At 34.5% G+C, this 21,125-nt stretch overlaps 2 protein-coding genes across 2 annotated transcripts in view; one reads left to right on the plus strand and one right to left on the minus strand.

Annotated features, from left to right (window-relative positions):
* Nucleotides 1–21,125, plus strand: part of CDC73 (cell division cycle 73) — a 141,276-nt gene that overhangs the window by 62,230 nt on the left and 57,921 nt on the right. The gene's annotated exons all lie outside the window — the stretch shown is intronic.
* On the minus strand, nucleotides 782–8,332 carry B3GALT2 (UDP-Gal:betaGlcNAc beta 1,3-galactosyltransferase, polypeptide 2). The gene is made up of 2 exons (XM_011995092.1): nucleotides 7,705–8,332; nucleotides 782–3,409 (listed from the first exon to the last, which is right to left on the minus strand). The coding sequence occupies exon 2, from the start codon at nucleotides 3,287–3,289 to the stop codon at nucleotides 2,021–2,023; it is 1,269 nt and encodes a 422-aa protein (XP_011850482.1). The 5' UTR covers nucleotides 3,290–3,409; nucleotides 7,705–8,332; the 3' UTR covers nucleotides 782–2,020.

A 21,125-nucleotide genomic window follows, 5' to 3' on the forward strand; every position in this document is an offset into this window, starting at 1 on the left:
ACTGTCGTTTTTCAAGATAGTGTTAGGAATATAGAAATTTACATAGATTTTATAGATTTAAAATTGAAACTTGAGATAGGAAGAATTTAGGTGTCTGTTATCTGTTTTTCATGAGTCATTTTTATAAAAACTTTTTCCAGATGGAAATTACTCTTTTAAAGATCTTGCACTATAGTCATAATTTGGACAAATAGTACTTGAGTTCTCTTTCTATGTACACACCTTTGCACACACACACTCACACACTTTTTTTTTTTTTTAACTTTTGTGGCATAAATCAGAGAATATTATTCTATACTGAGGGAAGGATTCCTTTTGTCTTCTGTCAAACATACTGATCTGATTTGGTATTATCCTCTTATGTGTGACTTTTATTAAGTAATTCTGGTGTTTCTGTAGTCATATAGGATAAATTAAGTTAAAAACAGACTTGATCCAAGAACTGGGGTGCGTTACATAGATCAGCTTTCAGAATCACTTCACTTAGAATAGAACACTTAGTCTACTGATTTGAAATGGAGATAAGTACTTAAACAGTTTCAGTGTTTTCAAGTTTCACAAATGTTACAATTCTCTTCTGGTAATTTATCCCTTAATAATAGAATCAGAGGTAAAAATGATTGTTATTAGAATTAAGAAACATTCTGACTAAAAATAGACAAATTTACATACTTGTATGGAATGAAAACACTATTTTGGTTAGTAGGTTGGTGTTTTCTTGATTTTAAAATTCATGATGGAGTCAAAATTACTGTGAAAATACTTGTATCATAACACTCAGTAAAGTTTTTTGTTTTCCTTTATTTTTAAAAAGTTGATAAAAGTGCATTGTATACATTGTTCATCCTAGAATTGTGTTTGTCAAACATTTATAGTTTTCCCCATCCCTCCCCAAAGGGTTTTTAATTGGTGATTCAGAATATTTGTCATCTACCAAATTAAAAACTGCAGATTTGTAAACTTGGCACTCCAAGAAAGAAATAGGTGCCATAAAATGGTTAAGTATTGGTATGTGTACACCTGCTGTCAGGAAGTAAACTTCCCGTATGTTACATTTTGGCAGACATGCATCTTAAAAATGTATTGAATGAAACTGCACCATACTCTTTATCTTTTTTCAACAGTACATCCTATTTGTGCCTTTAAGTAATTAATTTTGCTTCGATTATCTTTACAGATATATTCGAAGTCAGATATACATGAAATTAAATGGTGGTGCTGTTTAAAAGTGCAGTAATTGGTCTAATTGAATAACTCATTGAAATAGCAGTTTGGTTCTTAACACCAATGAGGAAACAAAACTTGTCTGTTTTGAAACATTTAATAACTAAAAACTTGAGCCTGAGACACATTAGTTTTTCACATTTTATCACGTCATGTCAAAATAATTTTCCCCGATATATGTATTAATAAAAGAAATTTAAAAGAATATCTCAGTTATTTTTAAAAAGTAAATACTTTCATGAGAACTGCATTGATGAAACATCTGAACTTTATAATGTGTTTGTGGAATAACTCAACTAAATCTTATTGCATTTAGAACCCTAAAATAGTCAGGTCAAAAAATTTATCCTCTGCACAATTACAAAGTTTTCTTAAAATTGATAGTGATGTTTTATTTACATTTAATTATATATTAAAATGAAAAGCTATATCTAAAATGAAGGATCTTTTGACTGTCATTTCTTAAATTAAAATTTATGTGGAAAATGTATGCAGATACATTTTATTGGCCCCTAACAGAGGACTTGAACCGTTGATTTATGCATGCTTATTATTGCATGTTAATACACAGAATCCCCTTATACAGTTTTTTAAATAGATCTTTTGGGACAGCTTTTTTGTTATATAATGTTATAGTTTTAAGACTTAACTTCTTCAGAAATTAAAAAAATACTTTTTGAATTTCTTTATGTGGTGAGTTTTAACTTAAACTTGTCCTACGGATGTAATCAGTTCTAACTATACATGCTTTTAGCAATATTTACAAATTGCACATTTGAAAAAAAAATTGTCTTTTCTAATGTAGTTTACGGTGGCGATACCTGCCTGCCTTTTCTTTTGCTGCGTTGGCACAGGCATTGTGCTTATTTTGTTGTAAATGGTTCCAGTATTTTATCAGTTCACTAGGCTGGAACTGATGAGAGGTAATTAGGTGGCTGTATTTACAGCTTGAATAAGAGACTCGCCAGTGATTGAACACAAACTCATTGGGAGGGGGCACAGGATCAATTCTCAACTTGGCAAGACAGATCCCTACATACACATCTTCCAAGTGCAAACGGCGGATACCTAAAGAAACTTTAAAAATCTTTTCTGCCAGATCTCCAGAAAAAACATAACCAGTTCCAGAACAGAAGACAGGATAACGCTCACTTGGGTAGAGGTCTGGTGGCATGTACCACTTACTATCTTTGTTTCGGTTGGGTGCATATCCCCGCATTAGGTAACCAGTGAAATAGTTATGTCTAGGAGGCAGATCTGGCTTCAGTAACTTATTGATTAAATATTCAGTGTTGACAAACATGTCACTGTCAGTTTTCATAACATATGGAATATGTGGACAGTATGTTGCAACCCAATTCATGCCCATTAGTGTTTTAATGGTCAAATTATAGTACGTATCTAAGTATTCCTGTTGAATTATATCATGATATTGTCTGCTTTCTTCCAGTATTGCACGTTGAAGGTAGCCATTTAGCTTAATACTTAAGCCCAACAAAAATATTCGTGTGATTTGAATACCAGGTGCTAGACTTTCATTGCCCCAAGTTTGGCGAATAGCTCTTCTAGCTTCTATTTGTCCAGGCTCTGCAGCTATTAGTAGTATTAAAAAAGGACTTTTCTCTTGGCATTTTTCAGGCTCATTAATAATATATTTGAAATGGTAAGAATTTGGATGTCCAGTACCTTTTTCATTGTAAATACTTCCATTGGCACTAAGTGTATTCTCCAGGCCTGTAACTCCTTGTGGTGACAGGTCTGTGTTATTAGAGTTAGTTGCTGTTTGAGGCCTCAGAGTTTGAGGGACCGTTTCTTTCCAAATGTTCCGAAGGGAGCTGTGGTTTGTCTCACTTTTTGTTGACCGAAATCCTCGAAAAGTGTATGTCACAGGGTTTTCTTTGAATCCAGCTCTGCCTGGCAGCCAGTCATGATGATTGAAAAACAAAAACATAGCAAAAAGAAACACTAGAGAAAGTACTCCAATGAGATGAGTGCGGAACAGAGACCTCTTGGCATTCCAGGTCATCTTTGCAAAGCAGCAGTGTCTTCTCCTCCACTGAAGCATGTTGTAAATGTCCGGTAGTGGTATATGAGAGATTGGTGACCAAAAATGTTTTCTTCTCCTTAATACTATTCTTTGGCAATCATTTTCTAATTCAGTCACATTGTCTCTCTTGTAGTCATTCTACAAAAATGAAGCACAAAAGTTTACAGAACTGCCTGAAAGGGACTTTGGATACTAATATGATCAGGGCAAATAGGAATGTCTTAAGCTGTGAAAATATAATCCAGGAATGAAGCTTATAATTTATTTCCCCTTGGCAACATAACATCACTGAGAACAAGATTAATTTATTTAAAAATATACCTTTTTAGCACGGTGAGCATTTTAAAGAGATGAGGTGATTTATTCATTTCATTGTCTACCATGGTACGCTGGTCATTTGTACTTTTGACCCAAGTTAAAGATTTAAAAGTTGCATGTATTTGAGAAAAACGTTACTAGATTTCTGAGAAAGATTGTGTAAAAAGGCCTTAAGAGCAGATGGAAAATTTATTGGCATTAATTAAAATTGATTTGACATACTATTGGTGGTATGGTGCGCAGTCAGAGGCCTTTTTTGTAAAATGGTCATGTATCAGTTGTGGGACAGACGGTGCAAGGTTGATTATGGCAGAGTTCTGTTAGTCACAGTACACTGCTTGGCATGTTTCCATTGGCCCCTACTGTGTTGAGAGAGTCAATGAGAAGATGCACCTGTCAAAATTAATTTTCAGTGTCCAATAACTTCAGTGTAGGATTTTTAGACAGTAATAAATGATTAACACTTTCAAAATTTTTAACTTTTCATTGTACATATGAAGTATTCATGATATAATTGTTCTTAGACTTAAGATTAATTTTAAAATATAGCATGTAATTTTCTTTGATTATCTATGGCTTTGGCAGAACACTGTTACATGTCTTGGTTGAGTCTCCATGTTAGAATTAAAAGAGTTACTTTGAAACCAACTGTTTAAAATTCTGAATTTCACAGTATAGTTTTAAATATCCTTGAGTTGTGCTTTATTCTAAATTTACATGCAGACAATTTGTTAAACTTTTAGAACTTGTCATTAGCACAGTTAGAGCCCTGTATTTTATAAAGATATGAGATGGCAATATGTGAGGTTCATGATGCTGTATGTTAAAAACTGGTTATGGTATCTTGCAACAAGGTTTTCAGTGCATAGCACAGATTTGTTCATGTTTGTTGTTAGTGTTTTTGTTGTTGTTTTCAGTTTTTTGGGACCAATATGTCAAGGGAGTAGAGGTGGGCGAAGAGCTATGGTTTGAATTCCATTAAAACAGGAAAAAACTTTTTGGCAAGAAAGAGTGATGAATATGTAATTTTAATTTTTCCAACTTTTTATTATGAAAATTACTTCTTTAAGCAAAATAAATTAATTAAAAAGTTTTAATATAGGAGCATTTATTTGAAATTACAGTGTATACATAAATGTATATTTAGCCTGTGATATTGAGAGAGTCATGGTTAACATTAAATTTGTTTAACCTTGGCATAAATTTAATTACTTCTAGGAAATAGAAGTTATATGGAAATCTCCATATAATTGAATAGTTACAAAGTAAAATTCACATACATAGTGTTAAGTACTTTGAAAATACTGATTGAAAGTGTTAGACATAAATGAATGAAAGTACTATTATAGTAGCCGCCACTAGGAGGAGCAAGTAGGTGGGAATTTGAACAGATATCTAAGGTCCAACCGTAGAGGCACCAGCATTTGAAATTTCTAGTTTCTGAGCTTACAGAGTACTTTTAGAAGTTATTATTTCTAAAATGTAAAAAAATTAAGCATTTTGAAAGATGTGAACAATTTTTTTAAGTTTGGAATTTTAAAAGCAAATCATCTAGTGTGCTATTTGTTGGAATTTATTTACATGAATTTAAACTCAACATTACTATAATGAAAACCAAGGCTATTCACTGTACCAACAAAACATAGTTCTGCTGTGAGCTAAGCTGAAAATAATACAGCTGAGCATTCTGATTTAGAAACTCCGTGTTTTCTTTCTTGTACTTGTAAGTAGCTGGCCATTCTTTTTAGACTAGGGAACTATTTTTAAGCTTTTTTTTCCAAATGACATATTTGGTAAATAGTAATGACTCTCCCCTCCACTTCATAAAGACACCAGTAGATATAAAGGTTGTGTATGTAAATTTAAAAGAAACAAAATAAGTGTTACAAAGATAAATTAAGTATATCTGTTTTCTTCTGATATAATAACACTTGGAATCTGATTGAAGTCCAGTCATTTAGATTTTTTTTTTAAAGTGTAAATTTGATGGTGTAAGAAGGAGTAAACAATAAGGTCAGGTGTTTCAATGGATGTTTGAGTTAAAGGACTGAGTAAATGAATGATGGAAAATAATCATAATTTGTTGCTTTTATAAGAACAATATACCCAAAGTCATGTCTCCAAACTATTTTAGTATTACAGAAAGCAGCAAATTATTGCATATTGTAATCTAGCATAAATACATAGTTTTGGTCCTAATATGATTTTGTAACAGTGTGTGATAGAGCTGCATCTTAATTTAGACTTCATGGTATTTGTATGTTTTAGATATTAAGCTACTGAGATGTTAAATCCATATGTAACTATAAATCTCCCATTGATAAATGAAGTGCATGTGTCTAGCCTTTAAAAAATTCCTTATTAAAAGTTTCTCAGGTCTTACAAATTTTTTTGTTAAAAAGAATATAAAATTAAAATAACCATGCCTCCTTTTTATTAAGTGATAAAATTATTCTCCAGTTATTGCCTGTTGTATTTTAATTCTTAAAAAGAGAGAGCAAGACAAGAAAGTTCAATAGTATGCAGAATAGTTTTGCACTTTTACATTTTTAGAAAATAAATAGCTTTGGTTTTTCTCTTTTTTGATATCTTTACGTTATTAATTTGTATTTATAACTTGTGGATGAAGTTCGTGGGGAGAATGTTACTGTAAAATGTTGTTCAGTACACAGTTTTTATCATTTGACTTTTAAAAGTGTTGATATCTTTAGTCTATTGGTGATGGTTTAATAGAAAAACTTACACTTTCGTTTTGAGATATATAGCTTATAAAGCTGCTTAATTGGTGACTTTAATATTGAGAGATAAAGGTAGCAAGAGGGACTTGAAATTTTTACAACCATATTTTTTAGTACTATTTATTATTAGTCTTTATTAGAATAAAAATTCATGATTGAGAGTGATGTTGAGATGTAATAGAGTCTGGTAAACTTGTTTAATCGTCACTTTGGAATGCAGGACTTACATATTTTTAAAATGTTTGCCTTTTGTGAATATTAGATAATTACTGAGTTGTGGTTTGAAATTGAGGAAGAATCAGGATCTTTGATAGATTTGTAAAATTTTAGAAATATCTTTGTGTTTTTGAGCCCTGAGTTGCTATTCTATGATTGTTGCTAAAATAGTTTGATTTATCTGTGCCCTGCACACACATATAGTGGTAGTAGTTCATTACTGCATATTAATATAGCCTGGAAGCATAGTAGCTACATTTATATGTAATTTTTTGACCTTGTATTGCCGTTTGTGGGTATTTTTGTATCAAAGTATTTTCATATTATGTTTTTGAATTTCACTTTTAAAATGATAATCAGAGACAACGTTAAATTTGATCATTTGGAATCAGTCTTTTACATAAAATATAAGCTATTTAAAATAGTTAATTTTTAAATCAACTATTGATGTCCCTTTGTTTAAAGTTCTATTCATGGACACTATAATAACATGAGGCTCTATTGTGGGGTTATGCATAAACTCACACTACCTTATGTGATCTTGTGTTAATGCTTTCCTTTTAGTATCTTCTTATAGCTTGGTAATAAAATTTGTTGATACTTTCTTTGGTTGGGTTCATTATCTTCATTTAGGGAGATGTTGGAGGGAAGATTTTGTTACTAAAAACTGTTATATATTAAGGTTTTGTTTTAAAAGGACTCTGAAAAAAAACTCTTAAGGTTTTCCTTGCTACTATTTAATGTAATTTCACTGCATTGTCTCTTTTGATAGCCATTTTTAAGAGAACATTTAATTCACTAGATAAGGATTCAGTATGACCCAATTTGATAGAATATTGCTGTGTTTTTTTGTAAAGGGCTACAGATTTTTTTTTTTAAGTTTAATTTCTTAAGGAATCCTTTAAACACATCTTCTTTTTATTTGCCTTTTCCCTCTGATGTCTATAACCCAGAATTACTCCAAGCTACATATTTAGCTGCATAAAGCAGTGACAGCTTGTCTTCTAAACAATGACAAATTTTAAAATCAGATATTAAGAAACCCTTTCATAGTTTCAAGGGCAGTGAACTGTATGAACTTGCTTATCAGGTATTATTGCCTCCAGGGCTATAAAAAGGTAACACATTTAAATGACTATCATACACAAGATATTGACATACCTTCCTTGGTCAGGCCATTTGTGTGAAGAGGATTATGCCCACTGAAAATACTTTTGGCACGCCATCACTTCAGCAAAAAAGATGCTATCGAACATGCGCACATCCCCCAACAGTCTGCCTCCTGCGATTGCTTTTCACAGTATCCAAAGTGTCCATCTGTCTGCTTGTCTTCGAGTTACCCTCCTTGTTCATATGGGTCCTAGTCTTCTGAAATTTTCCCTTTCTTTCGTTTTCTCTCTCTTTCGTTAAACAAAAGAGCTGTAGTTGTCCGTTCTGCTTGTAGCACTGTTGACTCTTCCCGACAGTTGATGCATTGAAGCTTTTTACATCTGCTATTTTCCTGGCTGGACAATGCAGTGCTGTGTTCTCGCCTCAGTATCCATATTTCTAGTAATAACACTGAGCTGCAATGTAAAGCAGCCAGAGCTAAAATGTGGTGCTTCAGTTGTATTGGAAAAGCATAAGATTTACCTCTCTTCTTTCGTTGTTGCCTGGCAGCTGCGGGAAGGATTTCGAGCAGTTTTAATGGGGTTTTAGTCTATAATATGAAATCCACGGTTCCTCAGCTGCTGCACAGGCAGGCAGCAGTTTAAATGTGGGCTTGACAGATGCTCTCTCTGACAGAGCAGAATTTAACGTCACTGCTTGGCTGAATCCCACGTGATTGTTTGCATTCATTTTGACTAAAAACCTAAGGTAGGGAGAAGCTTAGAGATTTTGCTTTTATGTGATAAATTATATATGTTCAATGCAAGTGTAGTGATGAGTGAATAATTTGAAAATGTGATGATTATAAAATGAATGGTTATGATTTTATTTTTTCCAGCTTATTTCCTTTTAACTTTATTCTTAAGTACAGGCTTTCTGAATGTTTTCTCTGTTAGAGGTTAGTTTTAATGTTTCTTACATGCTTTTGTAGGGTGTAGGCAGTATAAGCTTTTGTGTGTAAGTTGGTGTAATTTAACCCTTTCAGTGCATTCTCTTCTTGAATTTTTTTTTCCTGCTTTCAAATTGCTCTTGATTTTACTAATGTCTAGTTAAGACCTATGGTTTCTATTGAAGCCATATATCTTTGTAACTTAGATCTCCTCCCCCCTTTCCCCACCCCCCAGTTTTCTGGGGTTTATATAAATAAGCTGTCATGGATTACTTTACTAATGCATGATGTGATACAGCCCACTTCTTTTTTGCTCTTATGTGGCTTTTGGTGTTCTTGATGGCAGAAAACTTCACTTTAAATCACTTTTTAATGTTGGCATTTACTTTTTATTTATTTTTCTTTCTGTTTAAAATTACATGTATCGTAGAATTCAGTAAAATGATATAATAGATATAGCACACTTGTGTAGGATCTGGGGGGTAATGAGATTTTACTAATTATGTTTACTTACTCTGATGTTTCAGTAAGATTTAATAACTTGCCATGAAGCAGATTTTATTAGCACTACATACTCACTGAGATTTTTCTTATATGGTTAGTTTCTGGGGCTGGCACCTTGCTGCTTTTCTTACTGCAGAGCAGTAGGGAGGTTTTTTTAAATGTTTTTTTTGTTGTAAATAGCCTTTATTATCAGTTTTTCCTCTGAGACTCTAGGGACAGTAATTCAATCCTACAAAGTTACAGTTTTGGAGCTTAAGCTAAAGGTTAACAGTTACATGCATATTCTTCCTCTCATCTGTCTCCCCCATTAATATCTGCTATTTCAAATGAATATGAGTTTATATTTTCTCTGATACTCAAAAAATTTTTGTGCACATATTTTTGAGCTTTGCTGATGAAATGTGCTTTGTAGTTTTAAGAACCCCACTGTATTAGAAATGTTAGAAGGATCATTAAAGAAAAAAATAAAAAGAATTTTATAAATGGGAAACCTAAAGCCTAGACTGATCTTTGACTTTTCGTAGTTTGAAGAAGAGGACTAAAACCCAACTTCCTTGTAGTCTATATCCACCCATACTACAGTTCTCACTCACTACCTTTTTGTTTTTAAAATTAGTTGACTAGTTAATAGAGTAATGCTTAAGAACTTACTTAAAATAACTTATTTTCCAGAAGTACAGATGCATTTTTGTAGATCAGTATTTATTTATCAGTGATTCCTTACATAGGATTTGACTGTGAAGCTAGCCACAATGACCATTTTATGAAGTATTTACTCAAAATCAGATTGTGTGCTAAGCTTACTTGAGCTGTTATGCAAATGGCTCTTTTCTAATAGTTTTATTATTGTAATACCCACTTAAAAGATGAGGAACCAGTGTCTGGAATTGTAAAATAATTAGTCCAAATGTCAGATAAATACTGGTAAGAATAGAGGCCAAGCTGGGAATTGAAGCAAGATTATCTAAATTCTTATCCTCTGTTTTTTTTTTTTTTTTTTTTTAAATTTATCTAGTACTATCATTCTCTGTTCTTAAACTTTGTATTACATGGCACTATTAGAGAAATTGTGGGAGTTTTTTTTTTTTTTTTCCCTCGAACACTGGCACAGCATACCCAGGAATCATTAACAGAATAGTAAATGAATGTTTATATTTTCACTTTTTCAACAGGTACGTATTGATTAACTACTGTGTACCAACATGTGCATTTAGGCATAGCTTATTATGTATAGGGGAAACAAAGTTGATTTAGAGACATTCCCTACCCGTTTCTCCAGGGAAGGACTAAATAATTATTATTTTTTGCCAGTTCTTTTGATTGGATTTTTTTTATGTCTCCCTGGATTATTATAGATTTTGATTATTAAGAGAGTTTTATGGGTAACCTACTCATTAGTGGGTCCCTCCAGTATTGGGTTGAGTCCCTGAATTTCCAGTGGGTTTCCCCCCGCCACTGAAACTTTGCTTGTTATGGGGCAAGTATTTAAACAGGAAGAAACTTCCAAATACTAACAAATGGTGCCTGTGTACTTAACTGGCATTTACTTCATACTTTAAAGTATACCCGCAACCCCTTCCCTCCCTCCCTCCCTTCCTTCCTTCCTTTTTTTTTTTTCCCCCAGAGGTTTGCTCTATTGCCCAGGCTGAGGTACAGTGGCATGATCTTGTCTCACTGCAACCTCTGACTCCCAGGTTCAAGAGATTCTCGTGCCTCAGCCTCCCGAGTACCTGGAATTACAGGTGTGTGCTGCCACACCCGGCTAATGTTTGTATTTTTAATAGAGGCAAGGTTTTACTGTGTTGCCCAGGCCGGTCCGGAACTCCTGACCTCAGGTGATCCGCCTGCCTTGGCCTCCCAACATGCTAGGATTACAGACGTGAGCCACAGTGCCTGGCCAACCTGTTTGCTAAGTTTAAGTTAGTTAAGAACTTTATGTAAAAGTTCAGGAAAACAGGGCAGATGTGAGATAAAGTTCCTTTAGTAACTTTTTCTGGCAACCTGCATGTTTCCAGTCAAGAGAAACTGTAAAAATCTTATGACAGGAGAGCTTGTAGAAGTTCTTCCTTTAGTCTAGTTTCTTTTAACATCTGAATTCTATGGTTAAACTAACTCAGTAAATGTGACAAGGTTTCTTTGTCAGACTTAGCAAACTGGCAGCTATTCTGTCAAGTTTTATAGTTATAAATGGCTTGTAATTGTCATTTGCATAAGCCTGTTTTTAATCTTACAACACATCCGTGATGGAAAAAATAGGTGGCCATTACTATGTGCATCATGGCCAGAGCTGTCCAGACTGGTTTTAGCATTTTTCTGGGCATGTCTAGTATAGACTTCAAGGAGTCAAAATTTAAAGACAGGAATTGTAATGCCTTCTAAGTCTCAGTTTTTACTGGGTGTAGAAATAGTTATTTTTGTATTCAGGTAGTTAATGGTTTTGAATGATTATTACATGTTGAATCAGATGTAAATCTGCTGTTCAAGTGGCTACTAAATAGTAACTCATGGAGTTATATCATCTATTTATCTATGTATGTACATTCAACGAATATGTCCTTGGTAAAAAGATTAAAAGAGAAAGGGTAGGGGGAGGGCCCTTCAACCAGGATGGATGTTTTTCATTTAATGGGAATGAGCAAATATCCTTGAGTAACATTAGAAGGGAGACATGAATCTGGTCTTCCTATATTGGTCTCCATTCCTGTTTGTGCTTTATTGTAAGTGGTTGGTCCCTGAATTCAAGTAATTAATTTCAGCTAGGGCTTACCAGAAGTACCAGCTATTTTTTTCCATACTGGACAAAAATCTTAATGTTTTAGATCTGGTATAATTTCCACCATACCACTCTGAAAACTGTCACTTGACACAATTATTTAGAGACCAATTTTAGTTTTATTGAGATGACTAGACAATTTTGTGTAATGTTTGCTTGGAGTTTATTTCTCTTGACTGTTTTTATTTATAATCAGATGCAGTCTTTTTCATTACATAAAGGATTTGGACAAATGACTTGTTTTTTGGTTATTTAATATTAGTGTAGGTAGTTTCCCCTTTTTGAAGAGAAGTAAAATGTTTATTAAAAGCTTGTAATTTTCTTCTAAAGTCAGTGGATTATTTATGAACCAGCTTTACTTTCCTTGAAACTCACAAAGCAAGAATTAGCCTGATTGCAAATAAGCAATCTCAGAATGACCACAAGTGTCAGTGTTTGCCTGCCTTATTTTTCTCCTTCAGTTTTCTTGTGCAGCAGATACGTGTGTTGTTTAAGAATTTCTTTTGACTTGAAAACAAAGCTAAATTTAAGTGTCTCTTTCAGAACTAATTATAGACACCTTATCTGTTTTAATTCATGCAAACTATTAACAATGAGCATTTACAATCAGCAGTGATTTGGCAAATACTTTATTATGCTTGTGTATTCCTTGGTTTTTCTGAGGCACAGCTATTTCAGTCAGGAATAATACTCTTAGAGCTGTGGTTCTCAAGGGGGCAGTGGTAGGGGTAGTATTGCTTTCTAGAAGGTGTTCTAGAAGTTTGTGAGGATGTTTCTAGTTAACAGAATGATTTTTAAGGGCATTTTAGGTCCAGGATAGGTAGTAGTCCAGTAGTGTGTGGGACAGTCTGTAAACAACAAAGACTAGCTCTGCATTCTGCAGGACCTCTGAGTGTTTCATTGGATATCTGTGTAGGTGAAACACTTTTTTATAATTAAGTAAATTTGAAACATTGTTGGAACGTAAAGTATATTTTGTTCAGTTTTAACATGCACTGAATTATCTAGAAATGTAACTACAGTAAACAATGAGGGAAGCTTGTACTTTGCTTTGTTCTAAACTTGGCCAATGGTTCACCATTTCAAAAAATCAAATTATGTTTATGGCATTGAGTCACCAGTATACCAGTCTATGAGCATTTGTAATTGTTACATTCACTATGACTTTATGTCTAGATATTAGCATCTGGTTAGTATGTCTTCTGCTAAAATCATGTCTGTTACTTACATACTGAAATGCATATTTTTATCATAAATCTCTCTCTGTCTCTCTCTCTCTTTTTTTTTTTTTTGAGACTGTCTCACTCTGTTGCCCAGGCTGGAGTGCAGTGGCATAATCTCGGCTCACTGCAACTTCCACCTTGGGGATTCAAGTGATTCTCCTGCATCAGCCACCCGAGTAGCTGAGATTACAGGTGTGTGCCACCACACCTGGCTAATTTTTGTATTTTTAGTAGAGTCACGGTTTTGTCATGTTGCAGGCTGGTCTCAAACTCATGACCTCAAGTGATCTGCCCACCTCGGCCTCCCAAAGTGCTGGGATTATAGGCCTGAGCCACCGAACCTGGCCTCTATCATAAATCTTTTTAAAAATTTTATTTGTATTAGTGTATTAATTTTTAAAATAGATATGTAGATTGGTTATATTACCTGTGCATTTCATTTCAGGTAGTTAGAGGGGTCATTGTAAAGTATTTCTTATATAAATACTTGTTCCATGTAAATTAAATATAAAGGGGATGTGTTGAATTTGATAGAACTGTGAGATCCACTGGGTCAACATCTTTGAATAAATTATTTTAGGCAGCTTACTCTCCACTCTCTGCAAACCCAGCATATTCTTGGTATTTAAAATTATTAACACTTAATTTATTTAAAGTATAACAAACAATTTGTAAATTCAAGTGTATGTAAAATATTGAAACTTAAAATTCTACTAAAACTTTGCAAAGAAGCATAGTTACCCAAATATAAATTATTAGTATCAGAAAATATTTATTTTAATGGCTGTAGTAGATACGAATAGAAAGCAAGTGTTGGGAGCCAAGCATGGTAGCTCATGCCTGTAATTCCAGCACTTTGGGAGGCCGAGGTGGGCGGATCACCTAAGATTGGGAGTTCAAGACCAGTCTGGCTGACGTGGCAAAACCCCATCTCTACTAAAAATACAAAAATTAGCCAGACGTGGTGGTACATGCCTGTAATCCCAGCTACCTGGGAGGCTGAGGCACGAGAACCACTTGGACTTGGGAGGTAGAAATTGCAGTGAGCCGAGATCGCACCACTGCACTCCAGCCTGGGCGACAGAGTGAGACTGTGTCTCATAAAAGACAAAACAAGAAAGCAAGTGTTGGAAGTAAGTAAATAGAATTTTTTCCTAAAGGGTTTTTTTGAAGAAAGAAGGGAGCATTGAACATACTTGATTCATGTAGCCACCTTCAGTATGATTGGTTATGGCCTGATTAGAAATAGGGACATCAGTGTAAAGGAACTTTGCAAAGTGCGGGAATCTGACCCACAGAACGAGGCTGCATGATGGATGAATAACGTACTCAGACACTGATATTCAGTGAAAGAGCAGGGGGCCACTCACAGAAGGAGTTGTGGCAGCCGTGTGCCTATTAGCTGGCCTTGCCGGCATTTATTCAGCACAGATTTAATGACAAAGGCATTGAGTCAACACACCTGTGGGTAATTAATCTGGTCGCCCTCCCCTGGGGAGAGCAGTCCTATGAATGATCAAAGGCCAGTCTTAGGACCACATGTGTAAACAAGCTCTCTAGATAAACTCCCTTACATTCCTTTGTACCTACTCTAAGTTATTAACTCAAGGTAAGAGGATTGGGCTGCTTTCAGCCGTAACCCTATCTAGAAGCTTTTGCAAAACCTTCCGGCCTTCCAAGAAAGTTTGCATTTTTCCTATAATTTTAAAATTTCTCCCATCACCCCAACCAAACCCCTATAGCAAAGCAGACAAGAGACATGCAAAGGTTATAGGATTACAGACCAAGAAATAATGTTTGACTTTTAGAGTTTGATTCTGTGCCCTGCCCCCAACTTCTTAGGCTGTATAAGGGTTTTGCTAACCTTTGGCAAATACATTAGGCATTTTTTATATGCAAGCTATGGGGGGATGTGAGATGCGTCATTAGGTTCCTCTCTTTGAAGAAATTGATAGCCTTGATGGATACATAGATCATTATAAAGATAGCAAAATAATTATAAATAAGTGTTATTTAAATTTTGTCTTTCATATATAAACCCTTAGGAAATTCATATAGTTTCACTCATTGTCACTGTTTTGATACTTTTGTGTTTCCAGTTGAACTTGTATTATATTGTTATTCTTTTACTTTCTCATGCATTTCCTATATTTTCAACCATTTTAAATAAGATGTGGTCACATAGAAAATATAATTGCTGAGTTTTAGTGAGCCAAAAAAGAAAAATGTTGTATTTCTGTTTATATCCTCCATTTATCCTTAATTATTTGCTAATGAACATATTGTGTATTTATTTTTCACTAATTTTCTCTCACCTTTGAGTTTTATACACCATTTTCTAACTTTTCACAGAATTTATTACTGTCTCCAGAATTTATAATGTTCCAGAATATTTCAGTTAACTGTCTTACTTGTAGTGTGTGTGTGTAGTGTGTGTGTGTGTGTGTGTGTGTGTGTGTGTGTTGTGGGGCGGTGATAGGTTTCAGGTAGTTAAGTGTACATACAGATTCGTTTCAGTGTAGCTTCCTCAGTCAGTTTATTGAATCATATTAAATGTTTTCTTTTAAAGCTTGTAGTATTGTCACTTCTCTTTCTACCTGTATGCCGGTAACTATAATTCTTTGATTCCCAAAACAACTAAACTAATAACTGATTACAAACATATACCCTGTGATAGAAGGAACTAGGCAGGAGAATATGTTTTAATTTACATGGAACAAAAGAAGAGCAAATTTATGTGGTATATACCATTCTTCTACCTTTGAAGAAACCTATTTTGGATTATGTCTTCAAACTTCAATCAGTTAATTGCACATTCAAGGTTGTACTACGGTGGCATTGTTTCTAGTGAAAAGGTATTATTTACATTAGAAAAATGAAATTTCAGAGCAAAATTGGACCTTTGAGGTCATCTAAAAATTTATTTTTCTCACTTTATAGGTGAAGTAACTAAGACCCTGAGAGGCAGTGATTTTCGCAAAGTTCCTCACTTCGTAGCAAGTCAAAGCTGGAACCTAGATCTTAAGACTTACAAATCAATTTTTTTCACGCTGATTAACACTTCTAGTTACATTGGTATATTCTTTTAGTTCATGGATCCATATGTTACACAAATGATTATGTGTACTATCTACCTTATCCACATTTCTCTGCCTCTATAAAAATAATTCTGCCAGTTTTAAATGAACGTAGTGGTTTTATTAAACCTCAGAGAGACATATGACAGAATCATTCATCTGTGCCCTAAGATATGAGATCATTATAGACTTTGATATTAAAGGAGAGCAGTACACATGCTTTGGATTTTTGCTAATTGCAGTTCTGTGATAAAACATTTCAACCACATTCACATGGATGTCATTTTTTAATCAGTAGATAAGTAAATGAAAAAAGTTTTTCTGATATGCAAGAGTACCCCTGTTAAAGATTTTGTGATCTGTATCTCTCTTTTCTCTCTTGATTCCAGTTTGAATTGCTGTATTTGTCTGGGTTCTCCAGAGAAACAGAGCCAATAGAATCTGTTTCTATATCTGTTTATAATTTGTGAAATAAATCTCTTTATATGTGTATATACATACACACACACACACATATTTAGATTTAGTGTATTAGTTATTAGTATTTATTTTACTGGTGGTTGAACACACATACGCACACATCTAGTGTGTGTAAAGAGATTGTTACAGTGAATTGACTCACACAGGTGTGGAGCCTAAGAAGTCTCAGGATCTGTGTCAGCCAGCTGAGAGTGCATTCTCTTCTAACTCTGCCCTTTTGTAATATTCAGACCATCGTTGAATTTGGTGAGGCCCACTCACATTAGGAAGGGAAATCTGCTTTACTCAGTCTACCTATTCAAATGTTAATCTCGTCCAGAAACACCCTCACAAACCCACACAGAATTTTTTTTTTTTTTTTTTGGTCCATCCTGTTTCACTTAACCTATTGTTTTCAAGGTTCATTCATGTTGTAGCATGTATTAGAAATCCATTCCTTTTTAAGGCTAAATGACATCCCATTGTGTATATATATAATTTATCTGTTCATGTGTTGATGTTGTCATTTGAGTTGTTCCTACTTTTTGCCTATCGTGAATAATGCTGCTATGAACTTGAGTGTAAAAATATCTGTTTAAGTCCGTGATTTCAAATTTTTTTGGATATATATACTCAAGCAGAATTGTTGGATCATATGTTAATTCTATGTTTAATTTTTTGGAGTACCATCATACACTTTTCACAATAGCTGTGCCATTTTATATTCCTGCCAGTCATATGTAAGAATTCCAATTTCTCCATATTCTCATTTATACTTGTTATTTTCTTATTTTCTTACTGGATTTTGATAATAACCATTCAAATGTGTTTGAAGTGATGTCTTATGGTATTTGATTTGCTTTTCCCTAATGATTAGTGATGTCTGGTGTATTTTCATGCACTTATTAGCCATCTGTATCTCTGGAGAAATACCTATTCAAGTCTTTGCCCATATTTAAATTGGCTGGTTTGTGTTTTGTCGTTGTTGAGTTGTAGGAGTTCTTTATATAGTCTGGATATTAATTTCTTATATGCATGACTTGCAAATATTCCCTTTCCGTAGGTTGCCTTTTCACTGTGCTGATATCCTTTGCACAAAAGTTTTAAATTTTGATGGAGTCCAGTTTATTTCTTTTTCTGTTGCCTGCACTTTTGGTTCATATCCATGACATCAGTGCTAAATTCCATTTCATGAAGTTTTTCCTGTTTTCTTCTAAGAGTTTTATAGTTTTCACTCTTAAGTTTAGTCTTCTAATCCTTTTTGAGTTAAGTTTGTACATGGTTTAAAGTAATGGTCCAACTTCGTCTTTTTGTGTATGGCTATCCAGTTTCCCCAGCACCATTTGTTGAAAAGGCTGTCCTTTCCTTATTGAATGGTCTGGACACTCTTGTCAAAAATTAGTTGACCATATATGTGTGAGGTTATTTCTGGATGTTCTGTTCCATTAATCTGTATGTCTGTCTTTATGCCTTTTCTGTTTAATGTTGCTTTGCAGTAAGTTTTGAAATCTGGAAGTTTGAGTCCTCCAACTTTGATCTTTTTCACGATGAGTTTGGCTAAGTATTTGAGCTCCCGTGAGATTCCATGTGACTTTTAGGATGAGTTTTTCTGTTTTTGCAAAAATGTTGAGTTTTGATAGGGATTGCGTTGTGCTTCTGATAGTGTAGATATCTTAATATTCTTCTATTCCATGAACACAAATGTCTCTCCATTTATTTGTGTCTTTAATTCTTTTAGCAATATTTTATAGTTTCGGTGTGCAAGTCTTTTGTTTCCTTGGTTAAGTTTATTCCTAAGTATTTCATTCTTTTTAATGCTATTGTAAGTGGAATTGTTTTCTTAATTTACTTTTTGGACTGTCTATTGTTACATAGAAACACAACTAATTTTTGTGTGTTGATTTTATATTCTGCAACTTTGCAGAACTTGTTTATTATTAATATAACTTTTTTTTGGTGTCATCTCTAGGTTAACATACAGATCTTGTCATCTGCAAACATAATTTTACCTCTTCCTTTCCAATTTGAATGCCTTCTGTTTTTCTTGCCTAATTGCTCTGGCTGGAACTTTCAATACTATGTTGAATAGAAGTGATGAAAGTGGGCATCCTTGTCTTGATCTTAGGGACAAAGCTTTGTCTTTTACCATTGAGTATGATGTTAGCTGTCGGTTTTTCATATGTATCTTTATTATGTGAAGTACATTTCCTTCCATTCCTAGTTGAATTTTTAAATTTTTTAATGAAAGGGTATTAATTTTTGTCTTTTTTTTCCTACATCATTTGACATGATCATGAGGGTTTTTCCCCTTTATCTGTTAATGTGGTGTATTATTAAATATTAATACATTGATTTTTCATATGTTGAACCACCTTTGCATTCCAAGAATAAACCCCATTAGGTCATGGTATATAATACTTTTAATTTGCTGCTGAATTCAGTTTGCTAGGTCATGACTTATCCATACATAAAGAGTGTTGAAAGAAAATTGTTTAACAGTTACTAGTCCCACTTTATTTTGGGCAATGAGCTGAAAATACACAGACAGAAACACATATGCATATTGCAAGTAACTAAATACATATGTAATTGTATTAATAATTTTTTCATTTCATGTATTTATTTTCAGTCTCCTTCATTAGATTGCAAGCACCATGAGGGCAGAGACCTCATGCTCTTGTTTATTTTTCTGCATTTCTATTTTCTTATTTGGCACTTAATGTGCTTTCAGTAAGTGTATGTAGAGGCCAGGTGCAGTGGCTTATACCTGTAATCCTAGCACTTTGGGAGGCTGAGGCAGGTGGATCACTTGAGGTCAGGAGTTCAAGACCAGCCTGGCCAGCATGGTGAAACCCCATCTCTACTAAAAATAGAAAAATTAGCCAGGTTTGGTGGTGCATGCCTGCAATCCCAGCTACTTGAGAGGCTGAGGCACAAGAATCACTTGAACCGGGAGGTGGAGGTTGCAGTGAGCTGAGATTGCGCCACTACACTCCAGCCTGGGCAACAAAGCGAGATACTGTTTCAAAAAAAAAAAAAAAATGTATGTGGAATGAATGAATGTTGTTTAATTCTCCTAATAATTCTGTGTGACAGTTATTTGTGCCATATTCATGTAATAGATAAAACAGCTTTTACTCAATAGTCATGAATCAGTGATTCTAAGGCAAATAAATTTGTTTTAGTCAGTGTATAATGATTAAACACCTCCCATGCAGCTGGCTGTATCAGGATTGGAGGAGTAATATTTTCTGATGCGAAGTGAAGTACCTTGCAGTCTGATTGGGGGAAGCAGACAAATAATTAGGAAATTATGTAGTATAATGAGGTGTTATGGTCTGAATGCCTCCCAAAATTCATGTTTTGAAACTTAATCTCCACTGTGGTGATATTAAGAAGTGAAAAGTGATTAAGTCATGAGGGCATGGCCTTTACAAATGAATTAATGCCCTGTAAAAGGGCTGGAGGGAATTATCTTAGATCCTTTTTTGCCCTTCCACCTTCCACAGTGTGAAGACACTGTCTCTCCCCTCCAGAGGATGCAACAATAAGACATCATCTTGGAATCAGAGAGACACAAAACCTGCTAACCATACACAAAACCTGCCGGCGCCTTGATCTTGGATTTTCTAGCCTTCAGAATTTTGAGAAATACGTTTCTATTATTTACAAGTTGCCCAGTCTGTGGTATTTTGGTATAGTAGCACAAATGGACTAAGACACGATAAAGGTATCCACAAAATGCTAAAAGGTCACAACAGGGGAACATTGGAATTATGGGAAGAGAGTGAATGAGGAAAGAGAGAAGGTACTTTGTGAAGGGAAGTCTTCAAATCAGAGGTTACAACGTATTAGTAGTTGGGAAGCATAGACTTTGGATTCAAAAAGGCCCAGATCTGTTCTGCTTAGTAGCCATGTGACCTGGGGCAGGTAACTGGTTTTTGTTTCTTTGTTTGTTTTAGTTTAATTTTCTCATGGTACGATAGATACAACATCTACCTTAATCAGTTTGTTCAGAGGTTGGGCGATGAGAGAGAACATGTCTCAGCCATTTAAGTAGTTACTTCTCTGGAGAGAGTTTCTGGGCTTAGGGAAAGAACGATAAATTTATTTTTAAATTTTGCAACCCTTTATCTGTATAATTAAAGGGAGGGAAGTACTATGCTTTATAAGTGTGTTAACTGTTTTTTATGTTAGCAACATATTGTGTACATATACCTCAAGGTTATAACAAGTCTTAAAAAAAATTGTGGCTGGGCACAGTGGCTCAAGCCTGTAATCCCAGCACTTTGGGAGGCCGAGATGGGCGGATCACGAGGTCAGGAGATCGAGACTATCCTGGCTAATACGGTGAAACCCCGTCTCTACTAAAAAATACAAAAAAACTAGCCGGGCGCGGTGGCGGGCACCTGTAGTAGTCCCAGCTACTTGAGAGGCTGAAACAGAAGAATCGCTTGAGCCCAGGAGGCAGAGGTTGCAGTGAGCCGAGATTGCACCACTACACTCCA

Source organism: Mandrillus leucophaeus, unplaced genomic scaffold (genome assembly GCF_000951045.1).
Source record: "Mandrillus leucophaeus isolate KB7577 unplaced genomic scaffold, Mleu.le_1.0 Scaffold47, whole genome shotgun sequence".
Lineage (NCBI taxonomy): Eukaryota > Metazoa > Chordata > Mammalia > Primates > Cercopithecidae > Mandrillus > Mandrillus leucophaeus.

Bases quoted from the DNA above. Each gene is read 5' to 3' on its own strand.
- B3GALT2 (XM_011995092.1), bottom strand. From the start codon at position 3,289: ATGCTTCAGTGGAGGAGAAGACACTGCTGCTTTGCAAAGATGACCTGG.